At 49.6% G+C, this 13,698-nt stretch overlaps 5 protein-coding genes across 5 annotated transcripts; 4 read left to right on the forward strand and 1 right to left on the reverse strand.

Moving 5' to 3' along the window:
* Nucleotides 1-173: 173 nt before the first annotated feature.
* Nucleotides 174-1,193, forward strand: N7484_010572 (NADP-dependent oxidoreductase domain-containing protein; the record flags this gene model as incomplete). The annotated part of the gene is made up of 2 exons (XM_057120959.1): nucleotides 174-508; nucleotides 557-1,193. 2 exons carry the CDS (start codon nucleotides 174-176, stop codon nucleotides 1,191-1,193), a joined length of 972 nt encoding a protein of 323 aa, XP_056966713.1.
* Nucleotides 1,194-1,847: 654 nt separating this feature from the next.
* Nucleotides 1,848-5,601, forward strand: N7484_010573 (putative NRPS-like enzyme; the record flags this gene model as incomplete). The annotated part of the gene is made up of 2 exons (XM_057120960.1): nucleotides 1,848-2,075; nucleotides 2,122-5,601. The coding sequence occupies 2 exons, from the start codon at nucleotides 1,848-1,850 to the stop codon at nucleotides 5,599-5,601; spliced, it is 3,708 nt and encodes a 1,235-aa protein (XP_056966714.1).
* Nucleotides 5,602-6,036: 435 nt separating this feature from the next.
* On the forward strand, nucleotides 6,037-6,964 carry N7484_010574 (O-methyltransferase; the record flags this gene model as incomplete). The annotated part of the gene is made up of 3 exons (XM_057120961.1): nucleotides 6,037-6,069; nucleotides 6,115-6,879; nucleotides 6,929-6,964. The coding sequence occupies 3 exons, from the start codon at nucleotides 6,037-6,039 to the stop codon at nucleotides 6,962-6,964; spliced, it is 834 nt and encodes a 277-aa protein (XP_056966715.1).
* A 378-nt stretch (nucleotides 6,965-7,342) lies between these two features.
* Nucleotides 7,343-8,785, reverse strand: N7484_010575 (putative phosphatidylglycerol specific phospholipase C; the record flags this gene model as incomplete). Its single annotated transcript, XM_057120962.1, has 2 exons — nucleotides 7,343-8,149; nucleotides 8,204-8,785. The coding sequence occupies 2 exons, from the start codon at nucleotides 8,783-8,785 to the stop codon at nucleotides 7,343-7,345; spliced, it is 1,389 nt and encodes a 462-aa protein (XP_056966716.1).
* Nucleotides 8,786-11,860: 3,075 nt separating this feature from the next.
* ergS lies at nucleotides 11,861-13,474 on the forward strand (the record flags this gene model as incomplete). Its single annotated transcript, XM_057120963.1, has 1 exon — nucleotides 11,861-13,474. The coding sequence occupies one exon, from the start codon at nucleotides 11,861-11,863 to the stop codon at nucleotides 13,472-13,474; it is 1,614 nt and encodes a 537-aa protein (XP_056966717.1).
* Between the last annotated feature and the right edge of the window lie 224 nt (nucleotides 13,475-13,698).

The following is a 13,698-nucleotide window of genomic DNA, read 5'->3' on the forward strand; positions in this document are numbered from 1 at the left end:
AGTGGAGAATTTTCCGACCGAAGTTAATCATCCATAGACCTTTTTCCGTCTCGTCCAAGTATACCCACAGAATGTGGGGTCCTTGTGATTTTCCAAGGACTTCAAAGGACGACATGATCCTCGAATTGCTCCAACTTATTCTCAGTCTCCTTGGATTTTTTTGAGCATCACCAATGGCTATCACAACGCACTTTACCCTCAACACTGGCGCCAAAATCCCCGCTGTGGGTTTCGGCACTTGGCAGGCAAAGCCTCTGGAAGTTGAGAATGCAGTCGAAGTCGCACTGAAGCAAGGCTATCGTCACATTGATTGTGCTGCTATTTACCGCAACGAAACGGAGGTTGGGAATGGTATCAAGAAGTCTGGCGTACCACGAGAGGAGATCTTCATCACAGGCAAGCTTTGGAACACGAGTCACGCGCCCGAGGATGTTGAGCCGGCATTGAACAAGACGTTGAAGGACCTTGGGCTCGACTACCTGGATCTTTACTTGATGCATTGGCCTGTGTATGTGATGCCAAGCTTTCTTATCTTCTGGTGCTAATAAACGAACAGTGCCTTCAAATCCGGTGATAAATGGTTCCCATTGAACGAAGATGGGGTCTTCGAACTTGCGGATGTCGACTACATCACAACCTACAAAGAGATGGAAAAGCTGTTGAAGACGGGAAAAGTCAAGGCAATTGGTGTTTCCAACTTCAACATCCGCCGACTGGAGGAGCTACTAGGTCAAGTCTCCGTCGTGCCCGCTGCCAACCAGATTGAAGCCCACCCATACCTCCAGCAGACCGACCTGCTGAAGTTCTGTCAGAGCAAGGGAATCATCGTGGAAGCCTACTCTCCTTTAGGTAACAATCAAACCGGCGAGCCCAGGACAGTTGATGACCCGTTGGTAGCTCAGGTCGCTAAGGAGACAGGAATGGACCCAGGCCCTCTGCTCGCTAGTTGGGGTGTGCAGCGCGGGACTGTTGTTTTATCAAAGAGTGTCACACCTTCTCGTATCGAGGCCAATCTCAAGGTGCAGGCTCTTTCTGATGAAACCTTTGCGCAATTAACCAGTCTGGAGCGACACAAGCGATTCAATTTCCCAGCCATCTGGGGCTATGATATTTTTGAGGAGTTTGGGACGGAAGCGGTGCGCAAGGCTGCTGCTGCTGCGGGTCCTGCTAATAAGCTAAAGTTCACTGTTTAGAGGAATAGTCCAACATAGAAATAGAAAATCTCTTAGATTGCAAGTTCAATTTCAAGGCTAAATGAAAGACCAGTTATGCAGAGACTAGACTTATTTTTACTGGACTACACATCTCCTTATTTCGCGGTTTGGACTAAATTGGTTTTACAGAACACAAAGGCTTCTGGAGGCTCGGCCTCTCTTCATGAGGTCTGAAGCCCTATCATTAGTAAAAATTCAATCTTCAATGTTGTGACATCACCCTTACAAGAAAAACCCCTTTAACAGAGATGCATTCCAGCTCAGATGTGTGTTTGACATTATGTGCACATTTCCGCCGCATCTCCGTGTTATGTGGGGCTAGTTGGCGGAAAAAAACGAAGCGCGGATATGTCTTTTTGATCCATACTCCTTGGCGCACCGTCAACGGTTAAGAGAACACGGAAAATTATCCTATGCGGGGTTGAATGCAGATCTATTAGCTGATGTCAATGCTTTGCTACCAGACATTCATGTCGGATTTGATGCACCACTAGCGGGTCCGGAGCGTTCGTGGATAATGCAGATCCATGAAGCAACAAGACGAGCATTTATTACTATCTCAGGACCTCAAGTAAAAAGGTCAATTCGTAGTCCATCTTGTTGCTTTTACAAAGTTGCAAGCATTCTATTACCATGGCTACCTCGGTCCTCTCCCCGGCCATGTTGCCATTACCAACCACATCGCCTTCACCTATGCCTGGTTCGGCAATCTGCACAACCACAACCGCGCCTGTTCAAACAAATGACATCTATACAATCGATGGTCTTTTGCGTGATAGGGCGGCAGGCGAGACTGCAAATGAGCCCATAGTCGCATATCCTTCATCTGCGACCAACTATATTTATTACACGCCACATGAGGTATGTGTCAATCACAACTACCGTGAATCAAACTAACACTCAGCAGTTAAACCAACTGGTTGAGGCAGCTGCGGTAGATTACTCTAAAGAAATTCCTCAGCGACTTTCATCAAGCGACCCAGTCCAAGTAGTTGGTTTACTAGGTCCGTCTGACTTTGAATACCTGATTACCCTGCTTGCGATCTCGCGCCTGGGACACACTGTTCTTCTTCTTTCAACGCGCATTGCCGAAGATGCCTACGTCAGCCTGGTCGATACCACGAAATCAACCTTCATCATCATATATCCAAGTTTCCAGACCATGGGAGAGAATGTTTCCAGGCGCACAGGCGCTACTCAGGTCCCAGTTATATCTCCCTTGGACCCAGCCACAATCGCAGCCTCTGCTAGCCTACCAGTCGCTAACCTACATGGTCCAACCGAAAACAAGCACATCACCTGGGTTATCCATTCCAGCGGATCGACTGGACTTCCGAAGCCAATCTACCAAACACATGCCGGGGCCTTGAAGAACTATGCCAATAACTTCGGGCTCAAGGGATTCATTACCCTGCCTCTCTTTCATGCTCATGGTATCAGCTGTCTTTTCCGTGCAATTCATTCCCAGAAATTGATCTACATGTATAACGCGAGTCTACCGCTCACTGCCACATCACTTCTTACGACATTGAAGGAGCACCCCGATATTCAGGTTCTCTACGCGGTACCATATGCCCTGAAGCTCTTGTCGGAGTCGGAGGAGGGCTTGAAATGCATGGCACCACTTGAGCTTGTCATGTTCGGTGGTTCGTCCTGCCCGAAGCCAATCGGCGACCTGTTGGTGCAGAATGGTGTCCGTCTTATCTCCCACTATGGAACCACCGAGACTGGCCAACTGATGACTTCTTTCCGTGAGAGGTCCGACCTGGACTGGGATTATGTTCGCCCGGGACCATCTTTACTGCCGTACCTACGATGGGAGGAGCAGGAGGATATGGCTGGAGTCTATGAGCTCTGTGTCTTGGAAGGTTGGCCATCAAAGGTGGCCAGTAACCGGCCGGATAATTCTTATGCGACTAAGGATCTTTTCGAGAAACACCCAACGACGCCTAATGCTTGGCGGTACTATGCCCGCTTGGATGATACCTTGGTTCTTGAGAATGGCGAAAAGGCCAATCCGTTGACGATCGAAGGTGTTGCTCGAAAGAACCACAATGTTGCCGAAGCAATCGCGTTTGGGAGTGCTAAGCCTCGCCTGGGTCTGTTCATCATTCCATCTGAGAAGACTGCCTTCACGACAAATGCTGAATTGATTGATGCTATTTTCCCGGAGATCGAAAAATGCAATGCGGAGTCTCCTGCGTATGCATACATTTCTCGAGATATGATTCATGTTCTCCCGAGAGACACTGAGTATCGCAAAACGGACAAAGGGACTGTCATTCGATCTGCATTTTACCAGCAGTTTGCGGAAAAAATCAATGAAACCTACTATGCCCCAGATATGGAGGGTAGCTTAATTTTGGAAGGTCAAGAGCTTATCAGCTTCCTCCGAAACACACTTCTAGACATCGCCCCATCGATTGCTACTTCCACCTTGGAGGAGGCCACTGATGTTTTCAGTCTGGGTGTGGACAGTCTTCAGTCTATCCGACTCCGAGGTGCCATCTTGAAAAACCTTGATCTTGGCGGTCATAAGTTGGGACAGAACTTTGTCTTCGAGAACCCGTCGATACGGGCGATGTCTGAAGCAATCCAAAATTTGCGTTTGGGTCAAGAACGAAAAGAGCAAGTGCCCGTGGAAAGCAGAATGCGAGCTTTGATTGATAAATACAGCTCCAACTTTAAGATTCACACACCTGTTCCGCGTGATATTGACGGGGAGTATATCGTGCTCACCGGAGCTACTGGATCACTGGGTGCACATATTGCAGCCCAGCTGGCCCAATCCCAGAGTGTCCGCAAGGTATACTGTCTAGTTCGTGCCAAATCTTCTGTCGCTGCTCGGAAGCGCGTGTCCCAAAGTCTACGCACTCGTGGATTGTCATTCAGTCTGCCCCCTACTGCTGAGAGAAAGATTATTGCTTTGCCCGCAGACCTATCCAACTCGGACAATTTCGGTCTTGAGGGGGAAACATATTCCCAGATCAAGCGATCAGTGACAGTGGTTATTCACTGTGCTTGGTCTGTCAATTTCAATTGGGCTTTGGAGAGCTTTGAACAAAGCTGTATTGCAGCTACTCGCAACCTTCTGGATCTGTGCCTGAATGCCGAAGGACCCCGGCCTGCCTCTTTTGCATTCTGTTCGTCCGTCAGTACTATCGCTCGTACTCCAGGTAATTGGGCTCCAGAAGCGCTACCTGAATCCTTGAGCTATGCTCAAGGTATGGGATATGCCCAGTCGAAGCTTGTCACGGAGCATATCGTCACCAGAGCTGCGGCACAGACTGGCATGACAGCACGTGTCCTGCGCGCAGGCCAGATTGTCGCCGATACAGTGCACGGTATCTGGAATACTACTGAAGCCATCCCAATGATTCTCCAGACGGCAAAAACCATCAAGGCGCTACCGAAGCTAGATGATGTGCTATCTTGGACACCGGTCGATACCATGGCTTCCAGCATCATCGATCTCAGCCTAAGCCCCGATGCAGCAAACGTTCTCAACGTTACCAATCCCAACCTGAGCCACTGGTCTACACAGCTTCTGCCATTACTCCGAGAGGCAGGACTAGAATTCGAAGAGCTCCCACCCAAGAAATGGCTGCAGCGTCTCCGGGAATCGAACCAAGACCCAGAATACAACCCACCTATCCGGCTCCTCGAATTCTTCGCCTCGAAGTACGACACCAATGCACCAAATCGTGTTCTGCTATACGATACCAAGAACGCACAATCATCATCCCCATCTTTGTCTACCGCAAGTAGTCTGAACAAGACCCTCGTCTCTCGTTTCCTCCAATACTTCATTCAAGCATGGGCTTTCGCTTCTCCAGTCGAGCCACGGGATATAATCTTCCTAATTGGCCCAGCGGGTTGCGGCAAGACAACCGCTGCGACAGCCCTGTCACAGAAACTCCTCATTCCATCCATCGAAGGTGATACCCTCCACTCGCCTCTAGCCCGCCTGAAAATGGACAGGGATATCCCGCTGGAAGATTCTGATCGCTGGGATTGGTTGGCGCATATACGGGGCGCGGTTATGGATCGTTTGCTCGGTACATCTGCACCTGCGATTGTAGTGACTTGCTCGGCTTTACGCACTGTTTACAGGGATGAGTTGAGGCGGTTGTCGCAGTTGTTGGATTTCCCTGTTACGATTACCTTTGTGATGCTCCATGTTGGGGATAGGTCTGTGCTTAAGGATCGCGTGCTTGTGCGTGAGGTGGAGGGGCATTATATGAAATCTGCTATGGTTGATTCGCAGGTTGAGTTGTTGGAGATGCCTTGTGATGAAGGGGATGTGCTTGTACTTGATTCTGGTGTGGGTAGGGAGAAGATGGTGGAGAGTGTGGTGCGGACCGTGCAGGATGTCCTGGAATCATGAAGTTTTCTTATCGCCTTCTACTTAGATATACTTGAAATTGTTATTATCATCGATCCAGCTTCCGAGGACCAATCCGCTCATGCTACGATTTCTTGAGTGAGGGATTTAATGGGTGCTGGATGGCACAAGACCAAGTATGAATGCAACTCGGTTTATAATGGCCCTTGCATTCTACAGGTAGAATAATTGGACAATCGCATCAGTGAGTTGCCTAATGTTTACATCGGCCTTAACAGTCACGGGATCCCTGTCTCCGGTTCCACAAGCTCGGCGCTCATAACCCAAATTGATCGGGCCCGGACTTTATCGCCGAGATCAAGTATCTCATCTCCGAGGCAGGGATGTATATATGGGTCGAGAATCAAGATCAACCCAACATTATCAGTTCCAACAGTTGTCTACCAGCTTTGAAACTCAATTCATTACCAACTCAACATGGCCTCCATTGAGCCCCGTCCCCGTATTGAAGTAAGTAGCCGACACTAACTATGACAACATCCTAATCCTAGATAGACAGGCCGCGAGCCCGACCTCCTCACCTACATCTGGGCTCTCCCCAACTTCCACGAACTCGCAAACAATCCCTCCAAAGTACTAGATGCAATTGACAAGTTCAACACCGAAGAGAATCGCCTCATCAATGTTGGTCCAAAGAAGGGGGCTGTCATTGACAAGGTAATTGAAGAAAGAAGACCATCTACCATGATCGAAATGGGTGGGTATGTGGGTTACTCTGCCATCAAATTCGGCGACACACTTCGTCGGGCAGGAGGCAAGAAATACTATTCGCTAGAAATCAACCCTATCAATGCGTCTGTCGCGAAGATGCTTATCGAGCTTGCTGGGCTGCAGGATATCGTTACTGTGATCGTGGCGCCTAGTCACGAAGCACTTGCACAGCTTGTCCAAGAGGGTGCTATTGAGAAGATTGAGCTTTTATTCTTTGATCATTGGGAAGATCGGTACCGGTATGATCTGTGGTTTGTTGAGAGACTGGGTCTACTGAATAGGGCGTCTTTGCTTGTTGCGGATAATATTTCGCCTGAAGCTGGACGGGGAGTTGATTATGTTGATTGGCTCAAGGCTACTGCTGCCGCAAAAGAGGAGATCTTGAAGGCACATGAGCTCTCGGATGACTTCGAGTCGTTGAATTTGGCTATGCTGATCAAGGAGAAGGGGGTCAAGGGTATGGGCGTTGATTTGGGGAATGTGGAGGGCGTTCCGACTTACATTTATGAGACGAAGATTCACCCGTTTGAGGGTCATAGTGGACGGATGGTATGTTAGACTGTGCTTTGGGCTGATACAATGCTGATTGCTTGAACAGGATGGTGTCGCGATTACAAAGGTGCTTAGCAACTAGGAAGTGCATCTTCTTCGATACTCGGTGATGCTATGATAGTTTTTTGGCTGTCTTTACTTTCAATGACGGTAGAGCTTGGCCCCACCTTTATGCGAATGTTTCAAAGATCTATGAAATGAGAGACTGGTGCTGATTGGTCTAAATAGCAACAACTAGTCGAAAATCTGAGACTTTATGCTTTTCTCCAAGTAGCGTAATTCATAACACTGTAGTCCTATTTTTGGAATAGCGCCATTCAAATGTGTATAAAATATTCATTATTTGCATTAAGCACAATTATTTTCATCAAATAACGTACATCATCTGACATCATATAAACAAATTATCTACTCATATTTTCATCTAGTCATCTCTCCCACATGAAGTATACTGCCTAGCTTAGACAGCATCGGCAAAGGTGTGGGGGTTGGCCAGAGTGGCCGGAGCAGAGGAACGAGCCTTGGGACCAATCAAGTGGTCAAAGGCAGGCGAGTGAGCAACACGAGGAGTGAAATCCTCAAGATCCCACAGGTATCCAAGAGTCTTCAGGACGGAGGTAGCACTGTAAGACTCAGACTTGCCAGTAACGGGGTTGGTACCGTAGTTCTCAACGTGGCCCTTGGGAGCGTAGGGAGAGATCAACCAGGTGGGCATACGTCCACCAAGGCGGTCGAAGTTGAGGGTGTAGCTCTCGCCATTGGCGGCAGTCTCGGTGTAAGTCTTGTTGTCGGGGCGAACAGCAAGAGGGGGAGCGACGTGGTCGAAGAATCCACCCGTCTCGTCAAAGGTGAGCAGGATGAGGGTCTTGTCCCACTGGGGACCGGTGCGGACGGCATCGTAAATCTGCTTAACCAGAACCTGACCGAACGAGACGTTGCCGGAGGGGTGCATGGAGTTGGTGTTCAGGCCACAGCAGGAGGGGTTGATGTAAGAGAGCTGGGGAAGCAGACCCAGGTAAGCATCCTGGTAGAAGTTCTCCAGGGGCACGACGTTGCTCTCGGCGTGCTTGGCGGTCCAGTTGAAGAACATGGAGTCGGGCAGGAAGGCACCGTTGGTGCCGTCGTAGTTGCGCCACGAGATACCCTTGTCGGTGGCCACCTCGAAGATGCTGCTGGTATCAACACCAGAGACAAGGAAGCTGTCGTCGTTCTTACCATGACCATCGGCGGTACCGGAAACGGCACAGAGACGGTTGGGGTTGGTGGGCTGAACGGCCGGTCAGTATTCACGAAATTGAGCGAGGCTTTGGAAAGAACTTACACCGGGCACACACGAGTGCCAGTAGTTGAAGGTGGTGAACTCATCAACCAGGTCCACAAGGGTGGGGACCTCACTCTCGGAGTAGTATCCCATGACCTCCTCAGTGGCGCGCAGAGCGGAGATAGCCGGGTACTCAGCCATCTGACGCTCGACGAAGCCCTTCAGGTTAGGCTTCAAGGTGCCATTGGCAATGGCCTCGTTGTCGGGAGTGAAGGTGCCGTACATCTCGAAGTTGACACCAGTCACGGAGTGGTCAGGATCGTGGGCAACGGAGTCGTAGTCCTTGTACTGGCTGTACCACTTCTTGCTGTTGGTCTCATTGACCAGCTGGGGATTCCAGAAAGGACCGTTGTTGACAACGTTGTCCAGGCCATTCTTGTGGATACCACCGAGGATGTTGTCGAATCCGCGGTTCTCCAGCAGGATCCAAACAACATTCTCAATCTTGTCTTTCAAGTTGGCAATGGACTCCTTGGAGCCGGACTTGTATCCCCAGGGCTCCTGGGCGCTCCGAGGGGTGACAGCAGCACCAAGGGCAGCACCCGAAAGGCTGAGAAGAGGGACGACAGTGTTAGCCTTCATGATAAGATGGACCTGCAAGGTAGCGAAGGAACTGGACTGAAGTACGAGAATCATTTCCTTTGTTGACGAATCGATCGCATTTTATACCTTTGTGCCGGGCAAAGCCCGCATGGCACCAGTCGCGTTTATCCGGGCGACCAGTCGAGATCTCGTTAGCTCGTGCATTTCCCAAGGCAAATGACAGATGGAGAATGTCTTCACATGTCTCAGCGATCGACGATTATAGGTTGTGGAAAGTACTTCAGCCCCGCTAAGAAAAACCGGGCAGTGGGGAATGCTCGGTCGCTTATGGCATCCGGGATGCGGCACGACTTTATGAAGTGTTGAATTAGCAATGCGCAGATTCGTCGGTTGAAGATGGCGGAGCTTAGTATGAATGTCCCTGGCGGTTTGTGGAGCCCAACTGTAGAATCGGCCAATCACGGTTGCCACGGCTTCTCAACGCGGGCTTGGCCCGAAGCTTAATCAGCCAATCAGTGTGGTGGTTGTGCCCATGCTTCTACCGCGTGCTGACTTCTAATCTACGTTGCTGATTATTTCCTCATCGAGTCTCCTAGATAACCGATGCAGGTACGTCGCCTTCCAAAATTCCGGATCTCGGTGCTTAGTGCCGTAGCTAAATGTGAGGCACCTTCCAAGGTGGGAATCGCGCTCTTCTAGACAGTCTCCGGTCGCGAAATGTGCGGAGTCACTAATCGCATTGGGGTATTGTATTAAGTATTATGAACAAGGACGTTCCAAAGGTTCTAAGTTTGTTCTTCTTGCTCTTCATTGGCGAATGCGAATTCAACTCCTCTGGCCTATCAAATTATTCCCTAAAGAAACAGCAAGTGAGGTCGATTTGCGAGTCAAGGTGGACATAGATACTGGATATACTCGACTTATGTGCTGGAGGTCCTGCTTTAACGTGTAGACTTCAATGAGTCGAGATTGCGCAATATAGAGAACAAATGAAACACATGGATATGAGGTGTCTGAAATGCAACGTTCATGGGTAGTTTCTAAAGCTGCGACTTATACGTATAGAAAGAACAGAAAGTGCATTTACGCCTAACCACCCAGGATTTCCAACAACTCCAACAACAACTACCACCACCACCACCATGGATGGACTATTTCTTATATGTGGCCTCAGTTTCGTCGTTTGGGTGATTTGTCGCTACTGGGATGTTGACCCTGAGAAATTACTGATTAATCCATTCTGGGGTTGGTCTGCGCCGTCATTCTCGTATTTCTGAGATAGGCCTGGCTGCAAGACATCCACAGAAGCATCGCTGATCTGTCAGTTATTTGCAACATTCCGATGGATCATCTACCAACTTGTTATGGGCATTCCGGATTACACCCCGCTAATACCACGTCTGTCCAGCCCGACACCTTGGCCACCCAGGATCTGCGGAGGGCTGCTGAATGTATGAGCAAAGCCGCAGAAAATCTGAAAGGCTCTGAGAATATGTGAACTCCAACTGTGACACCTTGCTGCTGTTCCGAGGCTAACCGTACCAAAGGTCGACCCTAAGAGATTATCTCGCCTGCCACCTAGTCCCGTACCCGGGCAAGAAATTGCAAATGTGAAGCGATGATTGTGATAGGAACGGGTATGAGAAATATGGTGGTTGAGGTGACACAAGTATGCTTCAAGCTCTTGCCCATGGGATTATACATTGTTAACCATGTATCTGACTAATCCCCATCAATACGCCCCATGCCAGTGCTGGATGATCCTTACATTGCGCGTTCGGATTTGGCTGTTGTGACAAAGCACAAGCATTCTCTCGAAGTGAGTTTGAAGAGAGCATATAAATTCCCAGTATCTGTTCTTCCAAGATGAGAACAATATCTATAAAAAGAACCTGAATTTAGGTTCGCAAATCATGACTAGGAGCCCGTTCGAACTAGAGTGGCTAGGCGTGCTGCGGACTTGCTATTGGAAGACCCACTTGAATGTCACGAATTGCTAGTGATAGGCAGCCATTTAGATACATGATGCCCAAGCTTCATTGCCTCGGGTATGTAAAATCAATACCAGTAGTCCATCTGGTCAAAGACTACATTAGTTCATGTCGCGGTAAGGCTAGCATAGATGAGCATTTCAATACTGCGTGCAACTCGGCGTATGCTTAAGGTAGAATATCTTAACGGGCATGGTCGTTCGTGTCAACCATCGTAAGAGCAGCTCAGGAACATAACCAGGTGGACCTCGGAGTCCGAGGAACCCGATCATATACGACGGATACAATTTACTAGGCAGCAACAAAAAGTCAAGATCGTCTTCCCGTGTACCCGTCACTAGTGTAAGGATCGGACCATCCGAGGCCACGGCGGATATCACCGGTCAGCCACAGCGCTATAATTGACTGCAGAGCTCTTGACCGCGGAAGGTCGGACCCCTGAAAAGTGCCAAGGCCCCCACTTTGATGCTTGACCTAAACGTTAATCACAATCTAGGCGTACCGGTGCCGTCAGTTTTGCCTCGCCTATCTCAGGCACCAGCATTTTGGTTGGTGTTGTACCGATCGCCCTTGTATTACATGAGGTATCATTTTGTAATGGGGGCATGCGGGATATTTCACTCGGGCCCTGCTTTCTGCAAGAATGCTAGCTGCCTTCGCCTTGTTTCCTTGGCCCCACTTCAGCCCTGTGGTCAGGGTTTTCTGTAGAGTCAATTTCTCTACACGTACCGTGAATGGGTGGTTCGTTTATTTCGCCGAAGCTTCATTGGGTCCGGCGGATGGTTACAAGAGAAATTAGAATACCGTAAGCAGATCGTAGGTCTGCCTAACTCCATGGAACCCAAGTGACGGGGTTTGGGTCTAAAAAGCCCGTACTGTAGGACAGGCAAACGTATGGAAATTTCGAGGTGTCATGCCGTGTCAATCTCCCAGGTTGTGCTTGCCAACTTTACGTCTTCGTGCTTTGCCTTATGCAATTCTAATTTTTTTTCCCTTCGATCAAGTCTGTCCCTTTTTTCCTCTTCCCCTTCACTATCGCATCCTTGTCATTGATATGATGCTTTCACATTCTTCATTCCCTGACAGGCCTGTATCCCCCATCATTATCACCACGCCTGATTCCATGCAATCCGCTGCTCCCATATCCTCAATCCCCGCGAAAAAGAAACGAACGAAACGCGTTCGCAAAACCAAGAGCCTGGATAGTGGTACAAAGGCCAAGAAATCGGTCCTTCTTGATGAGCTGGGTGACGCATTGGTCGGCCAGTTCTATATCCCCAACCTCGACGATCCTTTGGAGGCCCCCAATGTATCGGTTGTCGACCATTTGCGCACCAGCCTCCATGCAGCACCAATTTCTGACGCCAGTTCTGTCAGCAGCAGCCGCGCATTGACGGCAGTCGAAAGCCACGTCCAAAGTACACCTCCAACAAGTCTGGACGAACGTGATACGCATGATCATGCTTCTGATATCTCACCTTCTGCATGTTCTGCTGTGATCGGACATTCTGAATCAGACCACGACTTGCCCCTCGCCAGCAAGAGTCGCGAACAAGGCGATGTATTCTGCTTAGAAGACTTTTCCACGATCACTGCCATCCAGCGGCTGACAGCACAATACGGTCGGGTTGCACACATGGGTATGCTGGATCACAGCTACCGGTTCTTCGTGAACAAAGCGCGGACAGCAGCATTGTCATTCAAGGTTCAAAACCGGGTGGTGATTATCGGTGGAGACCCTCTTTGCGACCCAGACCCAGTCGTCATTCGGGATCTGTTGAACGAGTTCGCAGAGTATCGAGCCCGCCGTCGTTGGGGAATAGCTTTCATGGGAGCAAGTGAATCTTTCGTTCGAGATTATGTCGAAACCCAACCAGAAAAATGGACCACCATCCGCTTCGGCACTGAGCGTGTATTGAATCCTCAGACCAATGATGTACTTCTCGAAAGAAGTGGGAAACGGATAGCGGTACAGAATCGACAGTTGCTCAACTCGCAAAAAGCGGGCGTGACGCTGGGCCTGTATGTTCCAGCGATCCATGGCACAGATGCCCAGCTCCAATCAGATCTTGTCGCCATCTATGATGCGTGGCGCGCTGAGCGCAACGACTCCACCGGCCCGCAGGCTTTCATCACGGTATACGACCCATTTGCGCTGCCTAATCTTATGACATTCGTATATAGCCGCGGCTCGGATGGCCGGGTTAACGGGTTTGCGGCCCTGCGACGTCTGGGCTGCAGTGGCTACCATATCGACCCGTGCATTGCTGCTCCTAGCAGTCCGAAAGGAATCAGTGATTTGCTCATCATGGCCGCTATGGCTCTTCTTAATCGCGCCGATGTTTCTTATCTGGGCTTTGGCTTTGAGCCTGCTCGGACCTTGGTACCTGACGATGTACGGGGCATGCGAAGCCCACTTGCTAGTCTGACCCGTGACTTGTACAGCCACACGTTTATGCGTCTTCCAATCCATGGCAAGAAGGCGTATCATGACAAGTTTCGACCTGATCCCACGCAGGATTCGGCGTTGTATCTCGTTTTCCCGGATGGTGTGCCAGGGCCAAGACATCTGCTCGCAATGATGCACATGGCTAATATTAGTATGCGGAAGATGATTTGGACTGATCTGCGGACCATGTTCGCTGATCGCAAATCAAAATCAAAAAAGCCATCGTCTTCCTCGGAGGTTCCGGCTGATGCCGTTGATCAGCAGCCTTCTGTAGCTATGAATGGGTGACCCTGTCCCGTTCAACATATAAGCCACTGTCTGTCAAAGTTATCTCGGAAGTTTTCCCGAGTCACAGAGCCCCCTCCTGTGGCTCTACTATTGCTGTATCATATTGGTTAATGAATTGTTGTATAATATCGCGGATGTCATTGTTTTGTGGGATTGGGTCCAAGGTTTCAGGCGTCCAGACCCAGCGTTCATTATCTCTTATTTTTCTTTTGCCAGATCGCATT

The sequence above is a fragment of the Penicillium longicatenatum genome (assembly GCF_028827895.1).
Source record: "Penicillium longicatenatum strain IBT 33135 chromosome Unknown contig_7_segment0_segment0, whole genome shotgun sequence".
NCBI lineage: Eukaryota > Fungi > Ascomycota > Eurotiomycetes > Eurotiales > Aspergillaceae > Penicillium > Penicillium longicatenatum.